The 27,213-nt window shown below is 35.5% G+C and overlaps 2 protein-coding genes across 21 annotated transcripts in view; one reads left to right on the forward strand and one right to left on the reverse strand.

The window, feature by feature from the left end:
• Nucleotides 1–1,095: 1,095 nt before the first annotated feature.
• LOC126753102 (CD109 antigen) lies at nt 1,096–14,502 on the reverse strand. 3 transcript variants are annotated; one of them, XM_050464254.1, is made up of 9 exons: nt 14,145–14,502; nt 7,927–8,830; nt 7,227–7,864; nt 4,845–7,132; nt 3,939–4,757; nt 2,881–3,074; nt 2,645–2,819; nt 2,472–2,577; nt 1,096–2,372 (listed from the first exon to the last, which is right to left on the reverse strand). In XM_050464254.1, exons 2-9 carry the CDS (start codon nt 8,808–8,810, stop codon nt 2,161–2,163), a joined length of 5,316 nt encoding a protein of 1,771 aa, XP_050320211.1. In that variant the 5' UTR covers nt 8,811–8,830; nt 14,145–14,502; the 3' UTR covers nt 1,096–2,160. The 3 variants fall into 3 exon arrangements, with proteins under 3 accessions (XP_050320211.1, XP_050320210.1, XP_050320209.1); XM_050464253.1 differs by lacking the exon at nt 14,145–14,502 and adding an exon at nt 11,196–11,351; XM_050464252.1 differs by lacking the exon at nt 14,145–14,502 and adding an exon at nt 10,885–11,008.
• The window catches only part of LOC126753106 (uncharacterized), a 49,285-nt gene continuing 33,973 nt past the window's right edge, over nt 11,902–27,213 (forward strand). Inside the window, exons 1-3 of one of the 18 annotated variants that reach the window (XM_050464270.1) lie at nt 11,904–12,018; nt 16,407–16,482; nt 16,655–17,081. In XM_050464270.1, coding sequence (XP_050320227.1) covers nt 17,018–17,081 — 64 coding nt within the window. In that variant the 5' untranslated portion in view covers nt 11,904–12,018; nt 16,407–16,482; nt 16,655–17,017. The other 17 variants (XM_050464265.1, XM_050464268.1, XM_050464271.1 and 14 more) reach the window with 17 other exon arrangements.

Raw genomic sequence — 27,213 nt, forward strand, 5'->3', positions numbered from 1 at the left:
GTCGTCGAGGTCATCTAACGGTAGGCCCAAGAAACGTGCTGTTTCGACGGGGTCGGACCAAAGGGAGGAGGGTGTTAGATGGGTAGGGTTTGTGGGGCATGCAAAGAGGTGGTCAGTGTTATGCGGAGACTCGTTGCATGCAGGACATACATCGAGTATGTCAGGGTCTATTCTGGATAAGTAGGAGTTTAACCTGCTACAGTATCCAGAACGAAGATGCGCAGATGCGTTTCTCGCGGCAGCTGGAGCTCTTCGTCTGCGATGGGTGGTGGTTTAACTCCAAGAACGCCATTCACGGGAACGCCACGGGAAAGGTGTTGATGGCTCCGCTGTGAATGGCGGTCAAGTCTGAATCTTCTTCAGTAGTGAATCTTCTTCAGTAGTGTTATGTTAGTTTCCGGAAACAGTTAGGTGTTGCGCCAGTTTAGTTCTTTGCCTCCTAAGCAAATGTAAATACAACAGCAATAGTTCTAGGAGATAGGCGTTCGCTTTTGTGCAAATGCCATCAATTCCATTGGTTTTGGAAGTACCAAAATACAGGTTTCAGAAGTGGGCGCACCTTCCGATTTTCCGCACCACACATCGGGTATGTAAAGGCTGGTCAATGACAAATTGCAGGCCTTGGTGAAATAGGCTTACTCTCGTCGAGCCTGTGTGTTTAAGCATCGGTATATTTATTCCTTCTGGCTTGATGTATTTCCATGCCCTTGATTTCTTGAGGACACTCTGAACTTCTTCGTCAGTGAACACATCTTTTCGCCTTGTCCACCGAAGAGTGCAGTATAACTTGCCGGCTAAAGTAGCTAGCGCAGTTCTTCAAGTCCGAGGAGGCACGACCGTCGAATTTAATTTCGACAGGGTTATCGTTGTCTCATTTCGTCCGAATGCAGCGAGCAGTAGCTCGTTATTACTCGAGAGTTTACGCAGAAACCTGCAAGTCACCCGCTTGAAACGAAACCGCTTCCTTGGAACAACAAAAAAAGGGTACTCTAACACTTCGATGAACTATCGACTACATTTCGGACGCGATTAATTTCCAACAGGCACTGAACACCATTCACACAACAAAAAATATATTTTTTTTTTTTTCTAATATTAGTGAAAAAAGTTCAATTTTTATTTATTCATTCGATTTTTCACATAAAAAGGACGGATACAATTATCGCTTATAAAACATGTCTTATAAAAGCTTTTCGTTTGCAAATTGCTTGCTTAACATTTCTTTGTATGTAGTAGTGTGTGTATATGGTATTAAATTACATATACTTTTTACAATGTCAACTTAACGTCGGTTTATTAGTTATACATACATACATATGTATGTATATGTAAGTTTTATGCAGTTATATGTTTATAAGACTATGTACGTTACGTAACTTATTGCTACTGTAGATTTCATACTTCTTTGTTTTCAACAATACAAACTTCAATATAAAAAAGGCAGTTAATCGAATAAAATTGATTAACCATTTATGAATTTAGTACAAAAAATACACTTTTCATTTCAATAATATGCGCTAAGACACTTTAGTAATCGAGATTTGCTGCAAATGCTATTGGGGATATGTTTATATGATACGAGTATCAGCTATTTTAGCTTTGTACATGTGAGATTTTCGGTTTTTTACTTAACATACAATAATTATTGGTTTCATTTCATGCGTTTTAATCATATTTAAGACTTTCAACTAAAGTAAATCGTAGTTTAAAAATGCACTACACTAACATAAACAAAAAGTTTCTAATATATAGTTAATTGGTTGCAAAATAAAAGACGGCGCCACAGTGTTGGACGGAATACGTTTGCTGAGCTCTGCGCTGGCAATTAAGCTGCATCAAAAAAAAAAAAAATAAAACTTATATCGACTCGGTAACTCACAAATAAATTAGATTCGAGGGTACAATAAGGCTAATTGAGCCAATCTATTATACATACATATTTGTCTTTTCTAGCTTAACTATGTATTTACTCATGTATGTATGTAATTTGTGAACACATTAAAAAATAAAATTAAAATACGATTGCGGAAAATTTCAAGAATACGTTCTAAACTAAAATTTTCAAAATTCAAATTCAAATTGTGGAAGTAAAAGTTTAAAGAGAAGGCACAAAAGTGTTTGTTGTGATTTTTTGTTGTTTTCGAATATGGCATATGCGCACTAGGTGAGTAAATGGAGGCAATTCAAAACGATATGCATTCGACTGCGCATCAGATAAATAAATACGCTGAAGAACACTAGTGACACGGACATCGTGGCGCGCCAGCCCATATTGTAAATCGAACAGTAGGGGCATTGCGAACTGCCGCACACCTCGCAGATGTTCAGCAAATATGTAGGCAAGGCGTCGAATATGGACTCGTTGAAACGCTCTGAAAAGCACCAAAAAAAAGAAAAACACATTTTAACCGATACTTAGATGTCAGAGAAATAGTTAGCATGCTATATAAAACATTTTAGCTATTGCTTACCGGGCGCATAATAATCATAGACGCGTATGGGCAGGTAGCGCGACATATTCGCCACTGGGTACCAGCGTTCGATGGTGAAGTTGACGCAAATGTCTTCCTGGTCGAGCTGTGTGTAGTTAAGTAAAACATATTCAATTAATATATCCATAAACTTGTGGAGTATAAACACTTACGTAGTCAAAGTAGAAGATGACTTTCTGATGCGAATATTTAGCGCGGCGCAAATTGCGCACGCGATTGCTCAGCACATAGTGATCGAGTCGCTGCTGCTGTATCCAATAGCCGGTGGGAATGGCGACATCCAGCACTGCCATGCCAGAACGTTCCGATTCGCGTGTGTTGATCCAACTAAAAAGTGAATTAAGATTGTTGCAGGCATAAAATCAAGAAATTTCGTTTATGGTCTTACTTTTGACAAGCAATGTAGGATATGTGCGACTGATTTCTGCCGTGGAAAATGGCGCGGGTGTGCAGACCGAAGGCTGGCACTGGCGGTTTCGTTTGGAATTTCTCAATATCCACGTTGTACTGCACATGCATTTGTAATATCGCATAACCAGCGCCTTTAGCTTGCACTTTAACTGTGCCCCAGGATTCCGGTATCTGTTACGAAAAGAGGTTAATTTAGTTAAAACAAGAAAAAACGTTAACTTCGGCTGCACTGAAGCTAGAATATCCTTTATAATGAGAATATCCTTTGTAATGAGAAAGTTTCCATACAAGAACTTAATTTGGAACGTTCGGTTTATATGACAGTTTTGCTTTATACTAGTCCGATCTGAAAATTTTCTTGGGATATCGTAATGCTGTCTTTGATAAAAATCATGTGAAGATGTTTTTAATACAAGAACTTGTTTTGGATCGTTAAATTTGTATGACAGCTATTTGCTATAGCACTCCGATCTCGAAAATTTCTTATGCCATCATAGCGTTGACTTGGAAAACTATCCATGCCAAATTACATCAAGATATCTCAACAGAAAAAAGGTTTTTCATGCAAGAACTTAATTTACTTCAATCAGTTTGTAAAGAAGCTATATTCTATAACCGTCCGTTCTGAAAACTTTCTTTGGATATCGTAATGCTGTCTTAGAAAATAATACATGTAAAATTTCGTGAAGATATCTCGATAAATAAAAATGTTTTCCATATAGGAACTTAATTTTGATCGTTCACTTTGTGTGGCAGCTATATGCTATAGTAGTCCGATCTGAAAAATCTCTTCGGATATCGTAATGTTGCCCTAGAAAAAAATACAGGTTAAATTTCATGCAGATATCTCGATAAATAAAAATGTTTTCCATATAAGAACTTAATTTCGGACGCTCGGTTTGTATGAAAACTATACGAATATGCTATAGTGGTCCGATCTGGAAAGTTTCTTTGAATGCAGAAACGCTGCTATGTCAAATTTCATGAAGAAGACACAGAGCAAAAAATATCTATAATTTGCGGGCAATAACGCACCTCAATGGACTGCAGTTGCGCCAAATTTGTATCATCGATGTGGAGCGCTTGTATTTTGCCACCTTGCGACGAAGCCTCGACCTCAACAGTCAGCGAGGATACTTCACGTATACGCGAATGCACGGTGTACTCAACTAGGGCACGCAAAGCTGCACTGGTGTCTTGTGTGGACGCCCAGCCACCATCGTTCAGACGTTGAGCATTTAACCAGCGCACGATCGGATCCACTATGAATTCACGACGCGACACATAAACCAACAAAGCATACGCTGTCGTTTCGATATTCAAAGCGTCAAACTCGTACGGAAGGCGTGGCAGTGAGAACCATTTTTGATTTTCCAATTTCTTTGGCGGTTGCGGCACCTCTTTGCTACCCCAGTACATGAAATCGCCAATTACGCGTGCATGTCGACGCAATATGGAAAATACATGCTCGGCCATTGGTGATTTGCAGAGTAAGAGCGCATATGCGGTGATGGCTACGTCATATGGTTCATCAGTGTCTTCCAAAAATTGCATGTTACGCTCGATCCACGATATGGCGCGTTGTTGGGCCAGAGCAACGCGTGCACCCAACGAACCAGAAAGATCTTTAACCGAAGCCAGTGTGATTAGCACATGCGATGTTAGTGTGATATTGCGGTTTTGTAGACTGGTATTATTCGCGAAATTCGTGCGATTCATTTTGCGATCGGGCAACCAAGTGACTTCGTAGAAAGCGCCTTCCGGTGTTTGATGTTGCAACAGCCAGCGCATATTTTTATCAATAATGGTCGAATCAATCCAAATAAAGTTTTCCCATTCATAAAATGAAGCTTCCTGTTAGTCGGATTAGACAAATATTTTCGATTCAGTTAATCGGTTAAAATATATTGAGACTGATAATAAAGCAATGATGGCACTCACCTGGAACACGCGCACGCAGTACGCTGTCAACCACACCGAAGATGCCGAGTTGTTCCAATCCGAACGAAAAAGCGAGAAAGAACCGTCCGCACGCATGAAACTCAACTGTCGCTGATAAGCAATATTCATGTGATAGAAAGCGTGTTTCTCCGTCGTTTTGTTACGTTGATTAATCAAACGCATGTACATGATAGTGTACAGATTGGCCGCGAACGAGAAGGCGTTCTGTTCCGCAGATTCCATTGGTAAGTAAAGCAGCGAGGTTGCATTCACCGGCATTGTGGGGAAGATCGGACCCACAACATCGCCCACAACGGATATACGTGCACGATTTGAGCCGTAAACAAAGTAACGGTCTACTTGATAAGGAATTTCCGGCGTTTGTGTTATGTTCACATGCATATATTCCAGCACATAGGCGCGATTCGATAGATCAAGCAGTATGGATTGATGACGGTACTGAGGCAAGCCGTCCGATTCGACATGAAGACGACGTGTGATGGTATCAGTGCCGAGCAGCGTGGCAACATGCAATGTAACATCAACGTCGCCCAATTTCTGCGGCACCACCGGTACATAGACAATGGTAGTGCCCTGTGCCTCCAAATAGATAAAGAATTGGTGCTCGCCAAATGATGTGCGTGGATTGTAGGAACGCACTATGCCGTTTTCCTCAACATGCACAAACTTGTAATCTTTGCTGCCGTGCAACACTACAGTCGCCTCAATGGGTGTGGTCATGTAATTGAAGACTGTCACACGTATGCCAACCTGTTCGCCTTGCCTGCAATGTTCTGGCATTTCGACATTGATGAAGAACGGCTGCACGCCCACATACTCGATTGCTTTATTCAACATGCCGAAACCTTTGGATGGACTAACACTGAATGCGCTCACCATCCAGTAGGCCGGTCGATCTGGTACCTCAACATTGAAGATATAACGGCCGTGTGGACCAATATTTACATCTTTCCACAGCCAAACATTCTCATAGTGCCGCAAAATGCGATTGAAGCGATATTTGCGATAATTTAAAAGCTCGGTGTCATTGCGCACGCGACAGCCGATCTCATCGGTGCCGTCGTCACAGTCGAACAGACCGTCACATTGCTTATTCAGCGAATAGCAACGTCCCGAAAGGCATTCGCCATAGCCGAGTGTGCGATTACAGGTGTCGAAACGACGTGGTACATAGCCGTCGGTAAATACGATTAGGCCGCTGTAGGCAAACGTGCGATTCGCGTCAATACCGAACGAGGAGGCCGGGAAGTATACAAGCTCATCAGGTGTGCCAGCATGTGTATGCCAGACATGTTTGTAAGTGCCATTGGTTTGCTCATCGAATGAAGACATTTTCGTAACTATTTTGGCATAGGTCAACTCGTTGCCCGCTTGCATTGTGTAAAAAGCGCTGTCGATGCCTGAAAGTCCAACATATGAACCGGGTTCACCGAATATAGCCACCTCCACTTTTTCACCAGTTCGCGCCTTACGATTGTTGATGTACACGGTGAAATTATTACGAGATATGCCGTTAACTGGGAATGTGAGCGAGTCCGCAACTATTTGCCCGGCAAGTGTAATCTTCCAAACGACAATTGTAGCCATTGGCGCCATCTCGGCGCTCAACACAACCGCAATGGTGCGTATACCCTCGGTTATTGTTTCACGATCATTCATTAGGATCACACCCTTCGACATAATTAAATAGTTAAAGTCTTCCAGGTAGAAATTCGTGCGTATGTGGAAGATGATATATTCTCCAACGACAGGCGTGTCCGTGCTCGTAGAAACTTTGATATGTTGATTCCGAGGTGAATAATGTGAGACCATGAGAAGTTCTGTTTGAGCACGTTCTCCACGTGGATCAACAAAACTCGCCTGTAATCGCATACGTTCAACACCATTTAGAAAATCACGTGACTGTGGGCGATCATCCAGTTGTAAATCGTTGCGTATATCCACTTTCACCGCCCAAATGCCTGGGCTGGAGGCAGACATTTGTAGACGCGTGGCAGGCCATTCGCGTCGACCGCCGCTTTTGCTTTCTACAAACCCGGTCACATCCATAACGGCTGCTCTAAGCAGATTCTCATCAATTGGTGAACCATCATGATATTCCACAGCCAAATATGCGGTGAACGGCATAGCTGGTTTGAAAACCTGTGGAGATTCGCCTAAAAAGGCCACACGTATGCTGGAATTATAGATGCGAGCAATGGCGTAACCCGATATCACTTCATCATAGAATTTCTCGCCAACTGTAGCTGTGATCAATACTTCCATACCTGTATTGTGAAAATAAAAACGAGACATTGTAATGGAGTGCAATTTAAAAAAAAAAAAAAAAAATTGTGAAAATGAAAATGAAAAGCATCTCACCCGCCAAATTGGGTACCAAAACTTCCAATTCCCGTATTGGCCACTTGAAGTCGAATGTTCCATTAAAATAACGCAAAAACGGTAGAGTTTTCCTATAACTATTAGTCCAGGAGTCATATGTCTCCGCCACGTCCGGCTTGCGCACCCAGAATGGCCACTCTTCCTCAAATTCATAGTGACGTTCAACCACATATTGATTGCGATAGAGCATATCCTGATTACGATTAACATCCTCTGGTGTCGGTACTGGACTATATTGATTATAATACATTTGTTGCTGGTGTTGTATGTGCCGTGCAGCTTCCTCGGTGGGCGAACGACCCAGACGGAACTTTTCATTCAAAACCTGATTACTGAAGTAGCCTATAGGCCGAATAGTAGCTTTCAACGTAAGATTGCCACGTACTGGATGACCACTAGTGAAATTGGCCATAACACGACCGTGTATAAAGGGATCGGTGGTGAAGAAAAATGCCGGCATTGTTACATTAACTTCAAATCGGGTCTGATAATATTCTTCCACACTGAAATGTCCTTCTTCCACCTGTCCTTGTGCAATAACACGTACGGTCCATTCACCGAAAGTCGGCTGATCAGAAAGTTTGTATTCCAAAGAAACAGAGCCAAGATTTGATTGTCTGTAATATAGAAAAAAAAATATTATTATAAAGTAAAATTGCAATTTGAATATTTTTTATACCGTGATATCCAGCGTCGCACAATGTGTCTGTTTGGATCCATCATGTAAACATCAACCGCACTATCGAAACCTTTCAACTCGGTAGTAATCGGTATTGTACGGAAACGCACCGTTTCGCCTTGCATGTATAACGGTTTATCTGTTTGTATGAATATACTCATCGAGCGTTGTGAGAAATCCAAGCGTGTTTCATTCAGGAATGCCAGACCACCAAAAATGTCCTGGTAAAAGCCCTCTACTCGCAGCTTATATTCTCCAGCCACGCTTGTTGGCGGCACACGCATAAGCATAGTTTCAGGCACGCCCACTTTCACATCCTTGGAATCGCCACTTATTTGCACACCATCGCACGAAATACTAGCATGCACCGTAACTGGGTACTGAGCACGCAATATAGATACGGCCACTTTATAGATAAGACCGGGTCGTACCATACGCGATGATACAATGAAATAAGTCGGCTCTCGTGAGTGGAAAGATTCAAGGAAAGTGGCCTTAACATTGTATGACGTTTTACCACGGCCGAAATTCAAGTCTTCATCAGCGCCGTAGCTGGTGTTTGGACGCTCATCATTTGGCAAATCATTGAAGTTATCTGTGCGGTAACGAGTATTTGTATTTTGATTGAGATTAGGGTTATAGGCATCAGTATTGAAGCGTTGATTCGTATCGTCGTAGCCTTGAGAACCTGGGAAGGAATTTTGTGGATTGTTTTGGTTGAAAGTCTGTGATTGCTGTTGTTGTTGGGTGTTGTAATAAGTATCCTGCTGCGCAGCGACTGTGCTTGAATTCCACAAAAGCGTAAGAAACACAGCCGTAAAGACACATTGTTTAAGTGACAGCAAAAAGTACATGTCGCATAGCGATATCCCCTTGGGACTCATTGAGATTTCTCTATAGTTTTCTGCAAGTGAAAGAATTAGGATTATAAATTAAGTTTAATAATATTATGCTTGAACGGTTAAACACCACTCACTTATGTGAATAACGACGACTAAAAAATAATTTTAAATATTTAGTGTAGTGCAAGCGTACAAATCGAACTGCACCGTGTTATATGTACATATGAACATGTTCAAAAACGACATGTACAGTGGAACACAAACATGTGAACAGTAAAAAAAAATACGGGTAAAATTTAGAATACCATCCCCGGATTTCGGGGATAAAATGGGTATCAATGGAAAGGAGATCACGAAAATATATACATTTAGTTGCCGCTGACTTATAGTTTTAAAGATATTTGCATTTAAAGTTGAAAAATTAACAATTTTACATTGATACAACATACAAATTATCAAGTTAAAAGTAGTGAATTTTTTAACATTAAATGCAAATATCTTAAAAACTATAAGTCAGCGGCAACTATATATATATATATATTTTCGTGATCTGGAGAACGTCACCTTTCCAGTGATACCCATTTCATTCCCGAAAACCGGTGATGCTATTCTAAATCCCAGCCAAAAATACATTTCGTACAAACGAAATACAATGTTAATTTCAGCCAACACAAAAATATTTTAAAAAATCATATACATATTTTAATATTATTTAAACTTAGTAAAAAAATAAGCAAAGAACAATGATCGTTGAGTTAACATGAAATTCGAGTTTCTGAGTTTTTTAAATCCAATTAATCAGTCGCGTAAATAAACAGAACAAGTTTACCAAATGATTTGCTGTTTCCGAAACACTGCGTCGTATAGCCTCAAATCCAACATACTCTAAAATTAGTGCGTGTCGATGCCAAATTCTCTATAGGCTGATACGTGTTAGGCGCGTTGATACGAACAACTGGATGCCTTTGGATAATAGCTGTGTTTCCCCGTCGTAAGATAAAAAAAACCTATTGGGAAATCAGAACATTTTGTGTATTTTTAGAGTTCATTTCAGCGGACGGAAAGTCAATGGACTAATGATTTACGTAATATGGGCTTTAAGAATTGAGAAAGCGCAACCACAACAATACTGATTGATTAATACAAATACACAAATATTGTAAGTATATGTTCTGTGTATTTATTCTGTCAGACGTTGTTTAAAAGCGGATAATCAAATTTCCATGTAGACCAAACAATCAAATTTTATTTTGAGAAGTAATAAAACATGTAAGTGTACCTGCTATTTTTTGATTTATACATACATATGTATGTACATAAACTATTAATCAATAATTTTGTAGTTTTTTCATGAACGACCTAATTTGTTAGTTTTGGGGTTATCGATTGATACTTTTAGGGTTATCAGTACGCATTTTTAGTATATCAAGTTACATTTCACATTTTCCAATAAATGTAAACCGAAATGCAAATGATTTTTTTTTTAATAGCGGTGTTAGGTAACTTTTGAAAGCCGACGGATTAAATTTCAAAATAATGCGGCTGCAGCCACTATCTATTTCAATACGGATGTTGTTTACGCACCACTACATTTATACACATAAAGTTATATGCATACAAAGATTATCAGATGCATTTCATGTGCTCTATGACACTTGACTAGCTATCTCAGCTAGTTGCGAGTGTTGCAATAGTTACACATGCAACCAAAATTACTGCATGGCAAACAGAAACTGCTGTCGCGTGCGCATTCAAGCGATCGCCGTGGATATATAATTACTGCATATTTGCAATACTATATATGTATAGGAAGAACTTACTGCTTCCTATTATTTACATAAATTCATTCAATATTTTTTGTTGTAGCACCTACCGCTATTCATACATATGTATGTATATAGTGCATACTTTTCACCCCTTTTATATGAATCATAATATGAATTAATTAATGAAGGGCGCACGTCCAGGGGCCAAAGCGTAATGACCAAACTGGTTGGCTGGTAGGTGAAGTGGAAATGTAATTTGCAAACCTTTTCATTTTAATATTCGAATTAACTAAGGGGATAATGTAAAAAATGTGGGTATATGTACATATATATTAGATATGTACACAAACCGAAGCCATGAATTGCCAATATAATTCCACGAATTTCCCTCTGATGGTGGTGATCACTGACACCTGCTACCACTTTTGCAGCATTCCTTTTCATATTTGCAAAATTTTTTCATTAGTATTAGGCGATTTTTCATAAATATCTTATTGAATTTGAGTGTTTCAAACATAATAACAAATTTCAATTTTTGGTCAACGCCCATATACCAACAACAAAGCTTACAATTACAATAGCACTAACCAAAGGTATTTGTCAAGCCTGTCTTCGCCCGGGCGTTGTCAACAGCAATGGTTTTTAACTTAATTGCACTTACCTTATAATAATATATCCGTTGATTTAATAAGGTAATTACTTTCCCCACATTATTTGTAAACGAATTAATAACTAATATAAACCAAATTAATCGTAAAACAAATCAAAAATAACACACATTAAATTCACAACGAACTACCGTGATGACAAACTAATGAATGCTATTTTCCCTCCCCCAACACAATCTAGTACAAATTTATCAGTCTACTACATAAACAGTGTTACCATTATCCCCATTTATTTTGATTAAAACAGGTGGAATGCCTCAATGTCCAATTGGTATTCATTTCTCTCCAAACATGAGATTTCCAAAAAGAGCATTTATTTTATATATTTTCTATAGATTATCCAGGATTTGTAACTGAGCGCTTATTAAATGTAGTATTTTAGCACAAAACCGCCCAAATAAAAATGTCGTATATTTTGCTATCATAATGTCGTTCCATCACTCAAATATAAGATTTATTTATAATATTTTGCAAACACAATACTAAATTGATTTCTTCATCAATTCTTGTTGATATTCCGACATTTGATTTGGCTTGATAAAAGAAATTAGTTTATTACAGGTTCTTGAAGACTTATTTGAATTAATAGCAACTCTTTAATGAACAGTGTTGCCGTCACTTCGGCTATTTACAACAGTACTCGTTACATAAAATCCAGACGTTTCACTGCAATCGGTACATGGTTGATTTTGACAGTTAAATTATTACAACCCTGCGCACATCTAAGGTCACTCGCTGACTGAAGTGCGAGCGAAGTGAAAAATTCATCATCAATGGAAGAATAGAAGAAAATAAAATTCTGTATTCTGTGCTTAGGTAAATTCATAAAATAATTATAAAGTGCGAGGTGTATTGACGACGAATAGTTTGCCATAATGCAATAATTATGAACAACAGCGGGAAAAAAAGAGTGCAGTGATGAGTTTAAGAAAAAAATGTGAAAAAATTTCTCGTCGAGAAAAAATCGAAAAGTGAAAAGGCGAAGTGAATTGGAATTGAACGTGGATAGAAAAAAGAGGAACGTGGAAGGAAGGAAGCATTCGTAAAAAAGGATAAAGAGTAAGGTGAACGCATGAAAATGGCTATGAAATAAAATCATATTGAACAGGAGAGGATTAAGTAAAATTTGATTCGGATGATGAACAAGAAAATGAAATTTCTATGAAGAAAGAACCACTACCATTCTGCAAATCCTCTTCTACCACTACAATCCACACTATACACTCTAGTACTCATACACCTGTACTAACCATACTACGAAAAATACCAACACAAAACGGAAAATCTGCTAAAGCAGGAAAACATAAGGGAACGGCAAAGAATTTCGTCATTGCCGTCCGTGGCCATCGGAGGAATTTTTTGCCCGTTCTCGTGTATCATCATTTTTCGTTTTCATCGTGGGGTTTGTGCCATTTTCCTTCGAAAGAAAAAAATCATTTCGTATGTTGTTCTTAACTTAGTTGCTGTTGTTGTACGATTATTGCATAAATGAGAATTGGGTATATCCCGTAAGGTAAAACAGAGTGTTTGTGCATGTGTTTGTATATTTGGTTTACTACAGCCGACACATAAGATTGAAAGTAAGGTGGAGCTGATCTGTAAATTTTTAGGTGCTCCCCTTAATGGCCAAAATTGACCGCTATGGTTCTTTGCAAACGCTGCGTCCATAAACTAGCCCGGAGCACCTCGATTCTATTTTTGTTTTTGCCTGCGAGTTTAGTGAACAATTGGTTGTTCACAATTCGTTCTTTTTATTCTCCAAAGAAATAAAATACAATATAGGTGAAGAAAATGCAACTGAAATATGAGTGTAAGTGTTCTGTACAGAAATTGATCAATAGAAAGATTGAAGTATCATCACCGATTTCTTCGCTACCAATGACTAGCTCTTCTCCTGAGACGTTAACTCGTGATTTGATTCACCGTTTAGTAATAGCTAACCAGCACATGCACACGCAAAATTTACTTGACACCCAAACGTATAAAATGACTGCATACATACATAAACATTTAATACATAGTAACATATTGGCATCCGTCATCATCGCCTCACCCACAAATGCTGTCATTTGTGGCGCTCCTAGCTCGCCTGCATTTGTTTCTACATTTATTACTTTTTATTGGAATGCAGTTTAATCTTGCATAGAAATGTGTATAGAAAATGTAGTGCATTGTCGGAGGCTGAATGGCTGGCTGACTTCATTTAAGCTTTAAGCTTGGTGATGGTACAACCTATTGTAGCACTGCAACATTGTATTAGTTGAGTTGTGCCAAAGTACCAAGGAGCCAACAGCTAACCTCATCTCTTATTGTTTCATCTCGTTTTTCGCTTCAATCGCGTTGTCGTCAGTAGTTTACACTCGTGTCCAGCAAAAATAACGTCATCCATCTCGTATTCAGCAGTCATCAGTACAATGTAATGTGCCGAATGAGTGTATTGGTATATATATGTATGTCACGTATGTGTCAATATGTGTTATTAGTCAGTGTTTTGAAGTTTTGTCATCAACAAATCATGGATTGTGCTTTCGGAGTTGGTTTAATGTGATAGAATCCGGTTTAAATATTGGGTATTTGTACGCTGTGCGATTGAAATTCCAATATTTTAAACAACAACGGTACATTCATATTGTACATAGCAATCCCTGCCTTACAATTTTCAATGAAGTGGACTTTATAATATAGACAACCAAACATTACTATACGCAATGTAAAAAAAAATTGATAACGGTTTTGTGGAACCAGAAATTGTTTCCTCTGCTATTTTTAGATATTCCGATATATCAATTACACTAAAATCAATGTTATTATTGAAAGTTATTTTCAAGTAGTGCAAAGTTCTACCGTGTAAATTTCACAGTAAAATAAATATTAACAAATCATGTACATACGTATACAATTTTTCCCTTAAACAATCATGAGCTAGGGATAAAATCACTTACTCAAACATAGACGACCCTCTGAAGAATGAATGCAAATAAGTATGTGATGTTAGTTCAACGGCACTGACCGTAAATTTTCGCGCACCGAATTAAAGTTTGCCATACATGAAACATTCTTGGCGCCGACGCCTTTCGTCGTTATTGTCTACATCAGACACATGTATATATGGAGTTTAGAATAGGTGGACACGTGCCTGTTTATTGCGTTAAGGTTTATTCCAAAGTAGTTGTTGCTGTAGTGTGTGGTGACCGGTCAACTAGTTATTTGTTCTTATATGTGCCGTCCTATAAACGCGACAAATTTCTCATTTCGATTTCAATTACGTTGCCGGTGATAATGTAAAAGCTTTGTAATGATCCAAACTGATAATTAATTGAAAGAAACAACCGTCAAATTAATTAAAGAAATAAATTTTGTAGTTAACTAAATTTAGATAATAACGGTGTTTAACAGAGTAGAGTAAAAACACATATTTAAGACAAATATGTAAATACCGCACTGCGCAGCTCGGGTTATAATGACAAAGTTCTGGCATTTCTCTTGCTTTCCATCAGCCGATCCCCAATGAGTACATTGCGGATTATTTGCTCTTTACCTTGCTTGTTCGCTTTTCTGTGTTCTACCTTTGGTGCTCGCTAATCACTTGCAAGTCCGAGCTCGTGGCCTCTACGCCAGCCACTGCTAGCAGTTAGTGGCAACATGTGAGTATCGAACTGCTAGCAGTTAGTGGCAACATGTGAGTATCGATGGCTGCTCACTACATAGCGTTTTTGGTCTTGATTAGTCGCTTTTTTGTGGTCGTTCGCGAATGTTGTGCTCGCAGCCGCTACCGTCATTGTCACCGCTGCAATTAGTTTTGGTTTCAGTTAGTCATCGTGTCGCGACGTTATTTCTGTTTTTATAAAAAATTCTTGTTGGTGTAATATAAAATTTCTTGTAACATATTTACCGATAAAACAATCATAGCTTTATTTATCGCCATTCCATTTGCGTTATCGCTTCGCCGTCTTGTATAAATAATCGACATAGAGGTATTTTTATGTGGCTACTACTTGTAATTTTCATTGTCGTTGCTGATTTCAATTCCTTGTTGTCGTGTAGCGATTTTCAATTTGTGAAAACATTCTGTCAGTACTGTGCTCGTCATTGTCGTGTCCGCCTGCTTTTTCGCTTATACTGGTACGGTTTCGTTTACTCGTGCTTCCAAAAGCAAAAAAGTACATGCGTACATACATACGATATATAAATATATATACAAATTTAAATAAAAAAATTGAAATATGCCTATGTAGCATACGAAATCAGTGTGAACTGTGTAATCCAAGCAAAATTATAACATACAGTGCGTGAATATTAGCCTCTAGAGAGCTTTCACCTCGCGTTTCCACTCAACGCGCCATTTTTTCTTTCGTTCTGTACTTTAAGGTGACTGACGGTCAACAAATAGTGTCTGTGCCTTTCCATTCACATTGTTTCTGTTTGTTATTTTGCGATCATACCGTGCATTTTTGCCATCTGCCTGCTTGTTCGATATTTTAGGCTGATTTTGGCCTTAAATGTGCGATCTGTTGGTCATCCAGTGTTACTGTAATATATTGATTTGGTTGATAAAGAGATAGAAAGAATGTACGAAATATACTTATATATGAATGCAATTCAAATCATGAAATTTTAAATAAAAATTATAAAATCTACAGGACTCGAGAAAAACAAATGCTTCCTTATAGCAGTATCATCACTGCCGTTAAAATACGGCGTTATTTTGGCAGTATTTGATTAATTGTGTGGTTTATTTTTCTATTTTTGCCTATTACCAGCCATCTTAAGGTCGTACAGTAAATATTTCGATTCTAAGATTTCCCCAAAGGATATTAAATCATTAACTATAATGAAATATATGTATATTATATATCACACACAAACACATGAAAAGAAAATAAGAAAATGAGTATTTTTAAATGAATATAAAATGTTTCTTTTAAATAATATGCGCATTGTCTTTAGAGCAAAGGTTAAACATTTCATGTGTTCTTCTTTTCTTTCTTTTAATTCTTTCGCGCCCTGACATTACTGTCATCATTGGCGACAAACGCCTACATATCTATATTGTATATATGTATCTTGACCGATCGTCGTCATTCCCGCTGTTGCTGTTACCGTCGTCCTCGTCATTGCCGTCACTATTCGATTAACGATTCTTTGTTCTCATGAAATGCATTATTTGTTCTTTTTCAAATGTATTTACATATGTACAAATGCAGCTCGTTAAATTGCGACGACGATTATTACGAAGACGACGATCAACTTTGGATTAAATATAGCAAATTAAGCGTTAATGTAATGCATCAATACAACGGTTAACCAACGTTTGATAACAAAATTAAAGCAAATACACGAAAGAGTTAAAAATTTAATCACATAAAAATTAAATAAAAGAAATTGAAATTTAGAATTATATGCATCGTAGCAAGAAAATTAAAGCTGATAGTTAATTAAACTTACAATACAGGTCATCACTAATGCAAGAAAAGTAAATAACACGGATTATCTTACGACTATATAGCAACAACAGCAACAACATAAACAAGAAGATTATCTCGACAACTTTTAGCAAGAGTCAAAACAATAATTAAATTAAACAACAACAAAAATTAAAAAAAAAATCACAAAAATCACCAACAGACGTGGCAGCAATATTTTCTAAAGCAAAAAGAATAACGAGCAAATCACAACAGCAACATAAACATCAACACCAGCTGCAGCAAGCAACCAATCAACATCAACAATAGTAGTTTAAAAGAATTGTAAAAATCACAATTGTTATAATTACAATAATAAGCGCAAAAGTACAAACCACGGATCAATACCAAAGATGGAGGCGAAATTCTTGGCAAGCGTTATTTCATTCCTCTCGATATTTTTAGCGATTTATGCTGGTGAGTACTGTTTGTCAAATTTACACACTATCTAACCAATTAATTCGCATATAAAAAATATTGTTATTTTTATTTCAACAAAAAATACGTTTATTAATATTTTATACGTACATATATGTATGTTTTTTTTTATCTGTATTATATTTTAACATGTCTATATATTTTGACTATTCTTACTGTATACAAGTAAATACCTATATATTTAATATATTATTATTATTTAAGTACAACAAATTTACAAAAGTAATACTACATAGCAAATTGTCTTTAACCAAATACTTTTCAACACAACACAACACAACTGTAAAGTGCAATAAGAAATAACACAACCACAATAAAAGTACAACCAATATACAGAACAGTTTCTATGTTTTACAGTATCCCTTTCTCTCAATCTCTCTATTTGTCTGTCGCATTTCTTATGTGTTCACCTTGTTTCTTTTGTTTTTTTTTATTTATTTTAGTTTATTTTTTTATTAACTGAGTGTTTCCTAGTTCCATTACATGTCTACATTTCCTTGAATTTTCTGTTTTTATTTTGTATACAGTTTGTGTCATTGTTGTGTACAATTACATACGTTTACATACATATGTATGTCGTATTCACATTCAATTATTCGTTTTAAATATACCGTAATGTTATTTTAATTTGAGTTTCACTTTCATTTGCACTTTCCCTAAACGTGTTAATACTCAAGTGTATTTGCCTGCGTCAATGCGCACAAAGCCACAAAGAGGAAAACACGAAGACACTTGTTTTATCACCTAACCTTACATTACCGTTATATGTCATCTTATTTCAATCACTTTCAATGTTAGTTGCTCGTCACCAATTGTTCGCGTTTCAACTGTCAAGCCGTGTTTACATTTTTAAATATTGCATTCATATTGACAAATGCTCATATACAGTTATGAAATTCTAGTTGCAGGCGAAATATATTAAATTGAGGTTAATTCGTGCAAGAGCAGGCCTGTTTTCATGAATTTTTTGTGACGACACAGTTAAATTCTTTCTTATTGAAACAAATAGTACGTTAAAGTATGACTTTCTTAGAATGATGTATAAAAATTTCACGAAGAAGTATGTATTAAAAATAAGGTGATAGTATCATGTTTTGCTAAAAAATAGAATTGAGGAGCCCTCCATAACTTGATGCCGAACAAACCGAAATCATAAATTCAAGAAGCATTCGTTAGTCTTCTTGTTTTCCACAGATTACGCCGTGAGGTTTTTTCGAAATTCGAATCTTAAAATTTTTTGCAAAACTTTGTGTGGAAAATGCGATTTTTTGCGAAAAGATCGGGCAATTTATTATTGTAAGATATAAATTATTTACAAAATTTCAGGTAATTTTGGAAGTGCCTTAGAAAAGCCAATTCATATTTTTACCATATTTTTTTCTTAGTTATTTATTAACATTGCAAGAATACAAGAAAAATCAAAACATAAAAAAATTAAAAATTTCACAAATTTTTCCAATAGACCCTGAGAAATCGTTGATGTCACTTTTTTGACTTTTTGAATTTTTTAAAAATAGTAAAAATTTAAACTAACTAAACAGCCAATTTTTGACTGTTTCGAATTTTTTTAAAATAGTAGAAATTTTAATTTAGTGATATGGATAATACCAGATATAAACAAGTCTATAAAAAAGATTAAAAAGATCTAAAAATTTAAGATAAATTAGTCTAGTAGAATCTTAGAAATCGTGGATGCCACTTTTTTGACCGGTGCGAAATTTGTTAAAAAAGTAAAAACTTAAACTTTTAGATATGGATGGTTTCAGATGTAGACAAGTCTCTAAAATAAGGCTAAAAAGATCTAAAAATATCAGGAAAATGGGTCCAGTAAGAACCTTAGAAATTTTGAGTATCGTTTTGTCAGTTTCTAGAAAATTTTTGCTTTAATGAATACCCCTAAAGTATTGAACACTAAAAAAATCCGATCGCGTTCAGGTAAAAATTTGAAACAATATTCTTTAAATATCCAATTAAAAAAAAACATATAAAATAAATTTTTTTTGTAAATTTCAACATACATATTTCCAATCTGTTTAATTATAATGAAATACAAAAAATAAAAATTGTTTAAAGCCTTACTGTCTTCTTTTTAATGAGCTACATATATGTTTACATAAGTAATTGCAAGAAATATCAATAATTATTGTTTTCCATTAATTTTATATATTTAGGCATAATTTGTTATTTATATTTGTTGTTTTATATACACATATTTTTTAATTTTAGTTAAATGTACTTTTAATTAATTTCTATATTTAAGTATAATTTATTGTTTATGTATGTTAAATATTTATTTTTTTTATGTACTAACCCCAAAACCTTAAGTAGTCTTATTCTCCTCGTATTAGTTTTTATCTTGTTAACGGTTCTTTCTGCATTTCATTTGTTCGTTGCATTGCATTTGGCCATTTTCTCATTCAATCAGGTTTAGAATTATTTCAAATATTTACATTTCATCTTCCACACGCACAAAAAAGGTAATTACACAGTGTTTACATACATACGTACATGCCATTATGTCAGTTTTGCAATCGCATACGTATTTTAGTTCATAAAGCAATGAGTGCATTTGATTTTTTACTTTATGTACAATACATTTCGTTTATTATTCCACACGCATACGCACATATGTATGACCATATAGATATACATACATATATGTTTGTAGCTATATATATTTAAGTGTTTATCGCGTTGAAGGTGCATAAAAATGTTTTATGTTTGATTTTCTGTTTTGTAAATCACAAAAAATTTGTTTCAAACCAATTTTCATTGTGTGCGCTCGGTACAGTATACTATGCATACATAAATAGTATATAAATATTTTAAAATTTATATTCATAACGTCTGCAGTACACAAACAACTGCATACATACATATGTATAGCAACTTGAAAGGGTGTATGTATACTTGTGAATTTTTTGTGCACATTCATATATGAAATTTCACGGCATTTGCGATTTTTTTTTTCGTTTTTCGTTTAGTTTAATTTTATTTCACTTTATTTCATTGTTTTTTTTTTTTTGTTTTTTTAACTGGCTGTCTTTATGGTATAAAAATAAATCGCGTTTCTAGACAACCAACGACGTCAAAACAATCGTGTGAATAAATATAATATAATTCGAATGTGCTATATATTTTATGTGAGTGTGTGAGTAGTGTCGAAAAATTTGCCAGACATACCAAAGATTCGTATGCTCCTTTTTCGTTTCGGTTTTTTTCCAATGTCTGGGACATTTTTCGAATATATTCATATAATATTTCGAGTTTCGCCACTTTTCTAGAGCTACATACACACATATTACAGCGTGATCTTGAAGACAGCAGCGCATAATTATTTTTATTAGCGAGCTGCGAACGCCATATCTAATAAGTTATAAGATGCGTTTCCTTAGCGATAAAATCTGAAAAATTTTCCTTGTTATACAATGCTAACGGTAGAGAATATAAAATTCAAATGTTATTGTGATTTAAGAGTTATTCAGCACATTACCGTCATGTAAGCTATTCAATTATATGTGATTTGTTGACTGGCAATTACAAGATCACAGCTGGTGCTTTAGTGCTGGTGTCGCACACATAATTTGTTGTTACAATAATACCCTTCACAGTTGCCTTTCTTACAGTTAAATTTCGTGAAGCGAACTTGCCAAATAAAAAAGTTTTCCATACATAAACTTGATTTTTGTCAGTCAGTTTGTAGGGTAGCTATATGCTACAGTGGTCCGATATCGGTTGTTCTGACAAATGAGCAGCTTTCTGATGATTAAAAGGCGTGTGCGAAATTTCAAGTCTATATCTCAAACACTGAGGGACTAGTTCGCGTAAATATAGTTAAATCAATGGACATGGCTAAATAGACTCAGTTTCGGTGCTGCCTTTAGGGTGCTCGACCCTGTTAAGGTTATAAAAACGCAACTTTTCTCTTCATGACACCTCTGCTTGTCTTTAGCTGCCCTTAAAGAACGTGACACAGAAACTTTTCTAATGTATACATATTCTTCTCTAATAATTGTGCTTCGGAGACATTTTTTCGATTGCTGTTCACTTCAACGCTTCAATGGTTAATTTTTTAATTGTCATGTACTCTAAATGTGTTATTGATTTTTAAAACCAAGTCCGCATAAATGCACCTACATTGTATGTATGTATTTGCATCCACGTGCAATTGCTTTGTGCTGTCTGCAAATACAATCAGAGCCGCTTCGATCCAATTTAAGCGGTTTGCACTGGTCTATGTTCAAGATTATCACTATTCAATTGTTTATGTTATGCCAGTAAGCAACTATTTTTTTTAATTTGAATTGCATGACGTGTGACGCATTGCGACATTTCATTATCATATCTTATCAGCGAGATAAATGCGCGCACCGGCAAAAATACATTAATTACGAGAACATACTATTGCCGCAAATATCACTGCCGTCACAACTAAGTAATGTATTAAGTAACAGCAAATATGCGAAAACTAGTTTGCTTACAAGATTTATAACCGTTTTTGCTAGAGAAATTTATAACCCCATTTTTGGTGTGCTAAGTCATAGGCACTATTAGGAATGTGGCTACACAAGGGAATTACTCACTGATGCAAAGATAAAATAAAAAAATGAAATTACACCTATGATTTTTGATATAAAAAAAGCATGAAAATTTAATTAATTAAAAAAAATAAAAAATTCTTTTTTTTTTTAATTTTGTCTCAAATTAGGCACATTTCATTAATTTTTTTTTTTCAAAATATTATTGATTCGTAATTTATTGGTAAATCTAAAACCTTTTCGGGTACATAAAAATAAGCCTGTCCTAATAACATTTCGGTCAGTTCGTATCCAAAGCTATTGGTACGACGTGTGGTATGAGTAACATTTTGGTTTGACAGGTCGTATAAGTAATATCCAAAGATCAGCATGTCGTATAAGTAATCTGCCAGCGTCCGATTTTTATATGTAAGAAATATGTAATATTGAACTGAGTTTTAAATTTTATTTTTTTTCAGTAGCTCACTATGCGCAAATAAATACAAACATATATATATTTTTTAATTTGTTTATGATTTAACAGCTGTTTTTCTTCTATTAGACCAGGGCAGCTACATAATTTTTGTAAACAAAAAAATCATAGTGACAAACAGTAGAGGAAAAATTATTTACGTGCGATGTGACGTCGATAAAAGCAAGGAGATGAGTGTGGCTGAATGTTTAAGGGTCAAGAACGGCTTATCTCGATTTCCGGCAAAATTACAAGTCTTTTAAAAAAAGTTACATGACAATGTTGTAGATAATGAAAAGATCTACAACTTTTGTGTACTGGCTTTTTTCATATAACCTCCATTTTTTTGTGAAAAATTCACATAACCTACTTTCTATCTTTTTTCCTGTATAACAGCTTTTTCTGTAACAAAATTTTGTGTAAATTTACCTTCCTTCTGTATATTTTTTATTAAAATTATTTATCTTTTCTCCTTTTATTGACCTAGAATCGGAAAAGTCGTAACTTTTCAAACAAAAAACCTCTTGTCAAAATTTCAGATTTTGTAAAATGTGTGTAGGTCTTATGATTGCTGAAATCTCTGCTTTCTGTTGGTATTAAAAAAAAGTTATTAAGAAAACGCAAAAAAAATAAATAAATGACAATAAATAGCATGATCACCAAGTGGTTAATTGGTTACTTTTTTGTATGTACTATGTCTTCCACTCGTAATTACTTCCTTACATCCTTACTATATGCTTGATATTGAATACCAAGCCTCTTCAACTCTAACCCACAAGTCATAAATTTTTTTAGCAGGAAAAATCCTTGCTATTTATATCTTAACTTCTTTCAATAGAATTTCTGTTGGATTGGTCTAGAGTCTGCGCAGACCGATCCAATATACTAATTTTTTTTTGTACCGAAATAAAAATGTTTAAATTGTAAAAAAAGATCCTCCATTGTAGCAGTGATTCCGGCCTTCTCAGTGGTTAGAATCTAAAAATAAAAAAATTCGTTAAACTAGAAGATATTCTTCGTACAATGACTTACGATAAAAGAAATAAACGATAAAACACTTTTCGATCTCTTATTCAGAATTTGTCTGCTTTTAGTTTGCCCGCAATGTCTTTATTGTCAAATTTGTATTAAACAATCATTCCCTTGTGTAATCTCAACACATTCGATATAATTAAAACCATTTGGTTATTACCATACCAACGACAGAACTAACCTGAAATTCGCACTGTAACCGAAGTACCGTACCTGTGCCGCATTTCAAATGTCAACCTTTCTAAATGAAATTGATAGTCCAACTGTATAGGTACGCAGATGGCATTATCTACAGAAATACAATCAGTTATTTACTCCTTGCCACTTTACATGTCTACCTATATTTACTTGTTTTATTATTAACCACACTTATCAGTGTCTCCCACGAGTAGTGTCTCCTTTACATGTTTTTTTTTTTTGCTTATTTGACATTTCTGCTGCACCGCTTTATTTGTTTGTCATATGTCTATGTAGTACAACCGAGTTTACATTTAGTTGGCATTTATTCTGCTCTTTCTCATTCGTCGCCTATGCCTCGGCTGTGACTGTGGCTGCTCTCTCCGAAATCTATTAATGTGCCGATGCACGCGACCATAACGTCGTGGTCGTCGCTGAAATAGGCAACCTTCTTCTACCACGACCTCTATCAACCAAACGCGCCGTTGGCACCACTGCGTCCAACTGCTCACTTTTTGCCTCGCTAACATGCCCCTCCAACATTTGTACATACCAGCACACGTTAAGTCATACATACATATGTAGTATGTACATATGTATATACACTTATATTATGTATTGTTTACAATGTTTTGACATTCGACAATGAAACGTTCTCCTCGTCTGTTACTATTATTACCAAACAAAGCCACTTGTGCCGCGCTACGAGAGTGGCCTTTCACAGCCGCCGCTGCGCCGTTGCAGTTGCCCACCAGCATATGGACATAAGTTACGTTCAGTTCACGTGCCAGCGAATGCACTTCATTATTCATTCAAGCTTCCTAGTCGCATCACCTTTGTGCGCATCCTTTTGTTGAACTCGAAACACACACACACACATTCATGCATGCATGCATATATAAATATGTACCTGTGTGTGTAGGTGTTGGTTTATTCGTGTGTGGTGTCCTGCGCGCGACTGCGCTGCCATCACAGCACGCTGCAAAAATGCAAGTATCTACATACATATACATACATACGTATGTTTGCTTTTCAGACTATATACATACATATGTATGTATATGTGTGTGTTTCTCTAGATATGAAAGGTATCACAATCAACTTGTGAACTTTCATATCGTGCTCATCATGATATGATTGAATTACTACTTTTTTATACAGCGCAAATTATAACGAACACCAACACTGTCAACACTGAGCGGTAATAGTGGCGGCCAATGTGGATGAATGTTAAATGCCAGCAAACACACGCGCTTACATAACTATCTGCAAACATAGATGCATATATAAACATATCATACATACATATGTATGTACATAGTATATACGTGCCTGTGTAGACGAACTACACACATACATACGCACATGCAAGGCTACATTAGTTTAAGCGTCAAGTCTTTCATTGCTTGTAGGAAATGAAATTCTGAAATGTATTTAAAACGAATACAACTGTGTTCTAAATGAGTGCTATAGCTGGTGCGCAGGAAGCCCGGCGCTCACCTCTGCGTCTAACATTGTCCATGAAAGGGTTTTCAGCGTCAACGCAAATATACAATTTTCATGTGTGTGTATAGGTGTGTGTCAGTTTGTTTATGTAATTGTCTTAAATCGTTGCTGGCAATCGTTCAGTCATTCAACTAGGCCACAGTCAGTCCATTCGATTTATTTATTATTTCTTTGTTATTAATCTCATTTACTTGTGCCTTTAAGGAAATCTTTATACATATCCGTTATAACTCATATATAAATGCTATACACATATATGTGTATATACACTGGCATATGTTTGTTGTTCTGCGTTGACACTCGCATGTGTACAAACGGCCAATAAAGTCCAGCGCGTCTTTCGACCTCAAAAGACGCCGATAAAAAATAAAATGGCAATGACACAAAGAATTTTACATATTAAACCGGTATAAATGATAAAATGTACTTAAATATATTCTTATCATTACATAAAGGACTTTTAATTTTGAGCGCAAAGTTCAAGATTTTCAAAAATTACTGCTGTTCATTGGCATGAAAGTTATTTTCAATTCCAGTGTAAAGAAAGCTGAAATATGAAAATACATACATACATATGTACATAGGTATAGGTATGTTTGTGAGAATCTCCGCGGTGATTTACGATAGAACTCAATACCTGTGACCGAGCATATATTTGAAAACTTGATAGCTTTTGGGCGGATCTAATCAAGTGTGACCCGCACTGACAAAAAATACATATGTATTCATGTATTTTTATACAGGGTGTCCAAAACTTAACGCAATATTTAAATTTGCGGCCATTTCGAATGGTCATTGTCTTCAGCGAATGTTGATTTTTCCGGTTTCAGTTAGTTTTTGCAGCGTCATTCGTTAGATTGTTGAATAGTTTCGCTGTCATATTCATAAATCCTCGTCTCGGCTTCGGTATTGGTGCGTTTGATGAATGTAGGGTTCTCAGCTACGACGTTGTTTTCGCAAAAGATTCAGGTCCTTCGGTTCTAGCATATTATTAACCAAAATGTTTAGAGTCGATCTATAAGGGATGTTGAGATCCTCTACTATCTCTAACGCTACCACAGTGATTTTCAAGCACTGCTGTGTGTTCTTTTTTGATGTTAGCTGGTTGAACGACTCGCAAGAGCCATGATGACTTCGCAAAATGTTGCTATTAAATTGACCTTTGTCACAAAAAAAATTTACAAAATGGTGTCGATTTGAATAAAAATTTACTCCCTTTTTGATCTTTTCGAATTTTTCAGAAATACTGAAAATTAATATTTTCCAAAATCTGAGGCAGGCGCGATAGAGATATGTTTAAAAAAGATTTGTATCAAATTTTAATGGAATCGGTTAAGTTGAACTTTAGATATGTGAACCACCTCAAAAAAGTAGTTTCGAAAAAAAACGCGTTTCAAATGTTACTTTAACGTTTATCGAACCGAAAATAATTTTAATTTCGAATTTCGGAAATAATTTTAATTTGAAAATTCTTTTAGGGATATATTTTGGAAATACATATGTACATTATAATCAAATTATGAAAAAAAACAATTTAATTTTATTTTTTAAGCAAAACAATAGGGTATTATTTATAAAATAATTTATAAAAATTATTTTTTGTATAAATATTTTTTTTTTTTTTGTAAAACATATTTTTTTTTATAAACGTTTTTTTGTATCAAATATATATTTTTTTATTTTTCTTATTATTATTATGTGTATTTTAAAATAAATAACTGCCAAGCAACATTTTAATAAATCAGTTTAATTGGCGTTTATGACATTGCTGAAATTTTTCATATAATTTTAAAATGCTAATTGAAACTCATAATTTTCAAAATGTTCCATTTTAATTAAAATTCATAATTTAAAACATATACGATTAGAAAAGTTTTTGAAAATATTCTATAAATTATATTTCTCAATAAAAATATAACGTGCGGGTATAATTTTGAATTATAAATATTTACATAGCATAATCTATAGATATTTCTATCATAAAACATTTAACGCCACCATCTGGTTCACGCTGTGTGTAGTCCAAGATCTCTTTGCCTCACCTTCTCACTCTTGAGATGCCTGCGCCCTATCCACTGGTAATCTCAAAATTATTTAAGTACATTGTACTGCTATTTGGCACTCATTAACCCATTAGCAACAAATCGATACAAAGAAATGTTATAAACCATTTCGTCTCTAAATAGAAATTCATTTCTCACCTCATTCATGTGCGCATTTACACCTCGGCGGTGTGTTCAATTCCTTCCCTCACAATATTTTTGTTTTGATCGAACGTTGGTAATAATATTTGCTATGAATTTACACTTTGTTTTACGCACACAATAAATATTTGCACGGCTTTTAGTGACTGGTGCCGCCTGCCCCTCCTGCCACCCCTTTTCTGATATAGAGACGGCGTTGCAAA

The sequence above is a fragment of the Bactrocera neohumeralis genome, chromosome 3 (genome assembly GCF_024586455.1).
Source record: "Bactrocera neohumeralis isolate Rockhampton chromosome 3, APGP_CSIRO_Bneo_wtdbg2-racon-allhic-juicebox.fasta_v2, whole genome shotgun sequence".
NCBI classification, from domain to species: Eukaryota; Metazoa; Arthropoda; class Insecta; order Diptera; family Tephritidae; genus Bactrocera; species Bactrocera neohumeralis.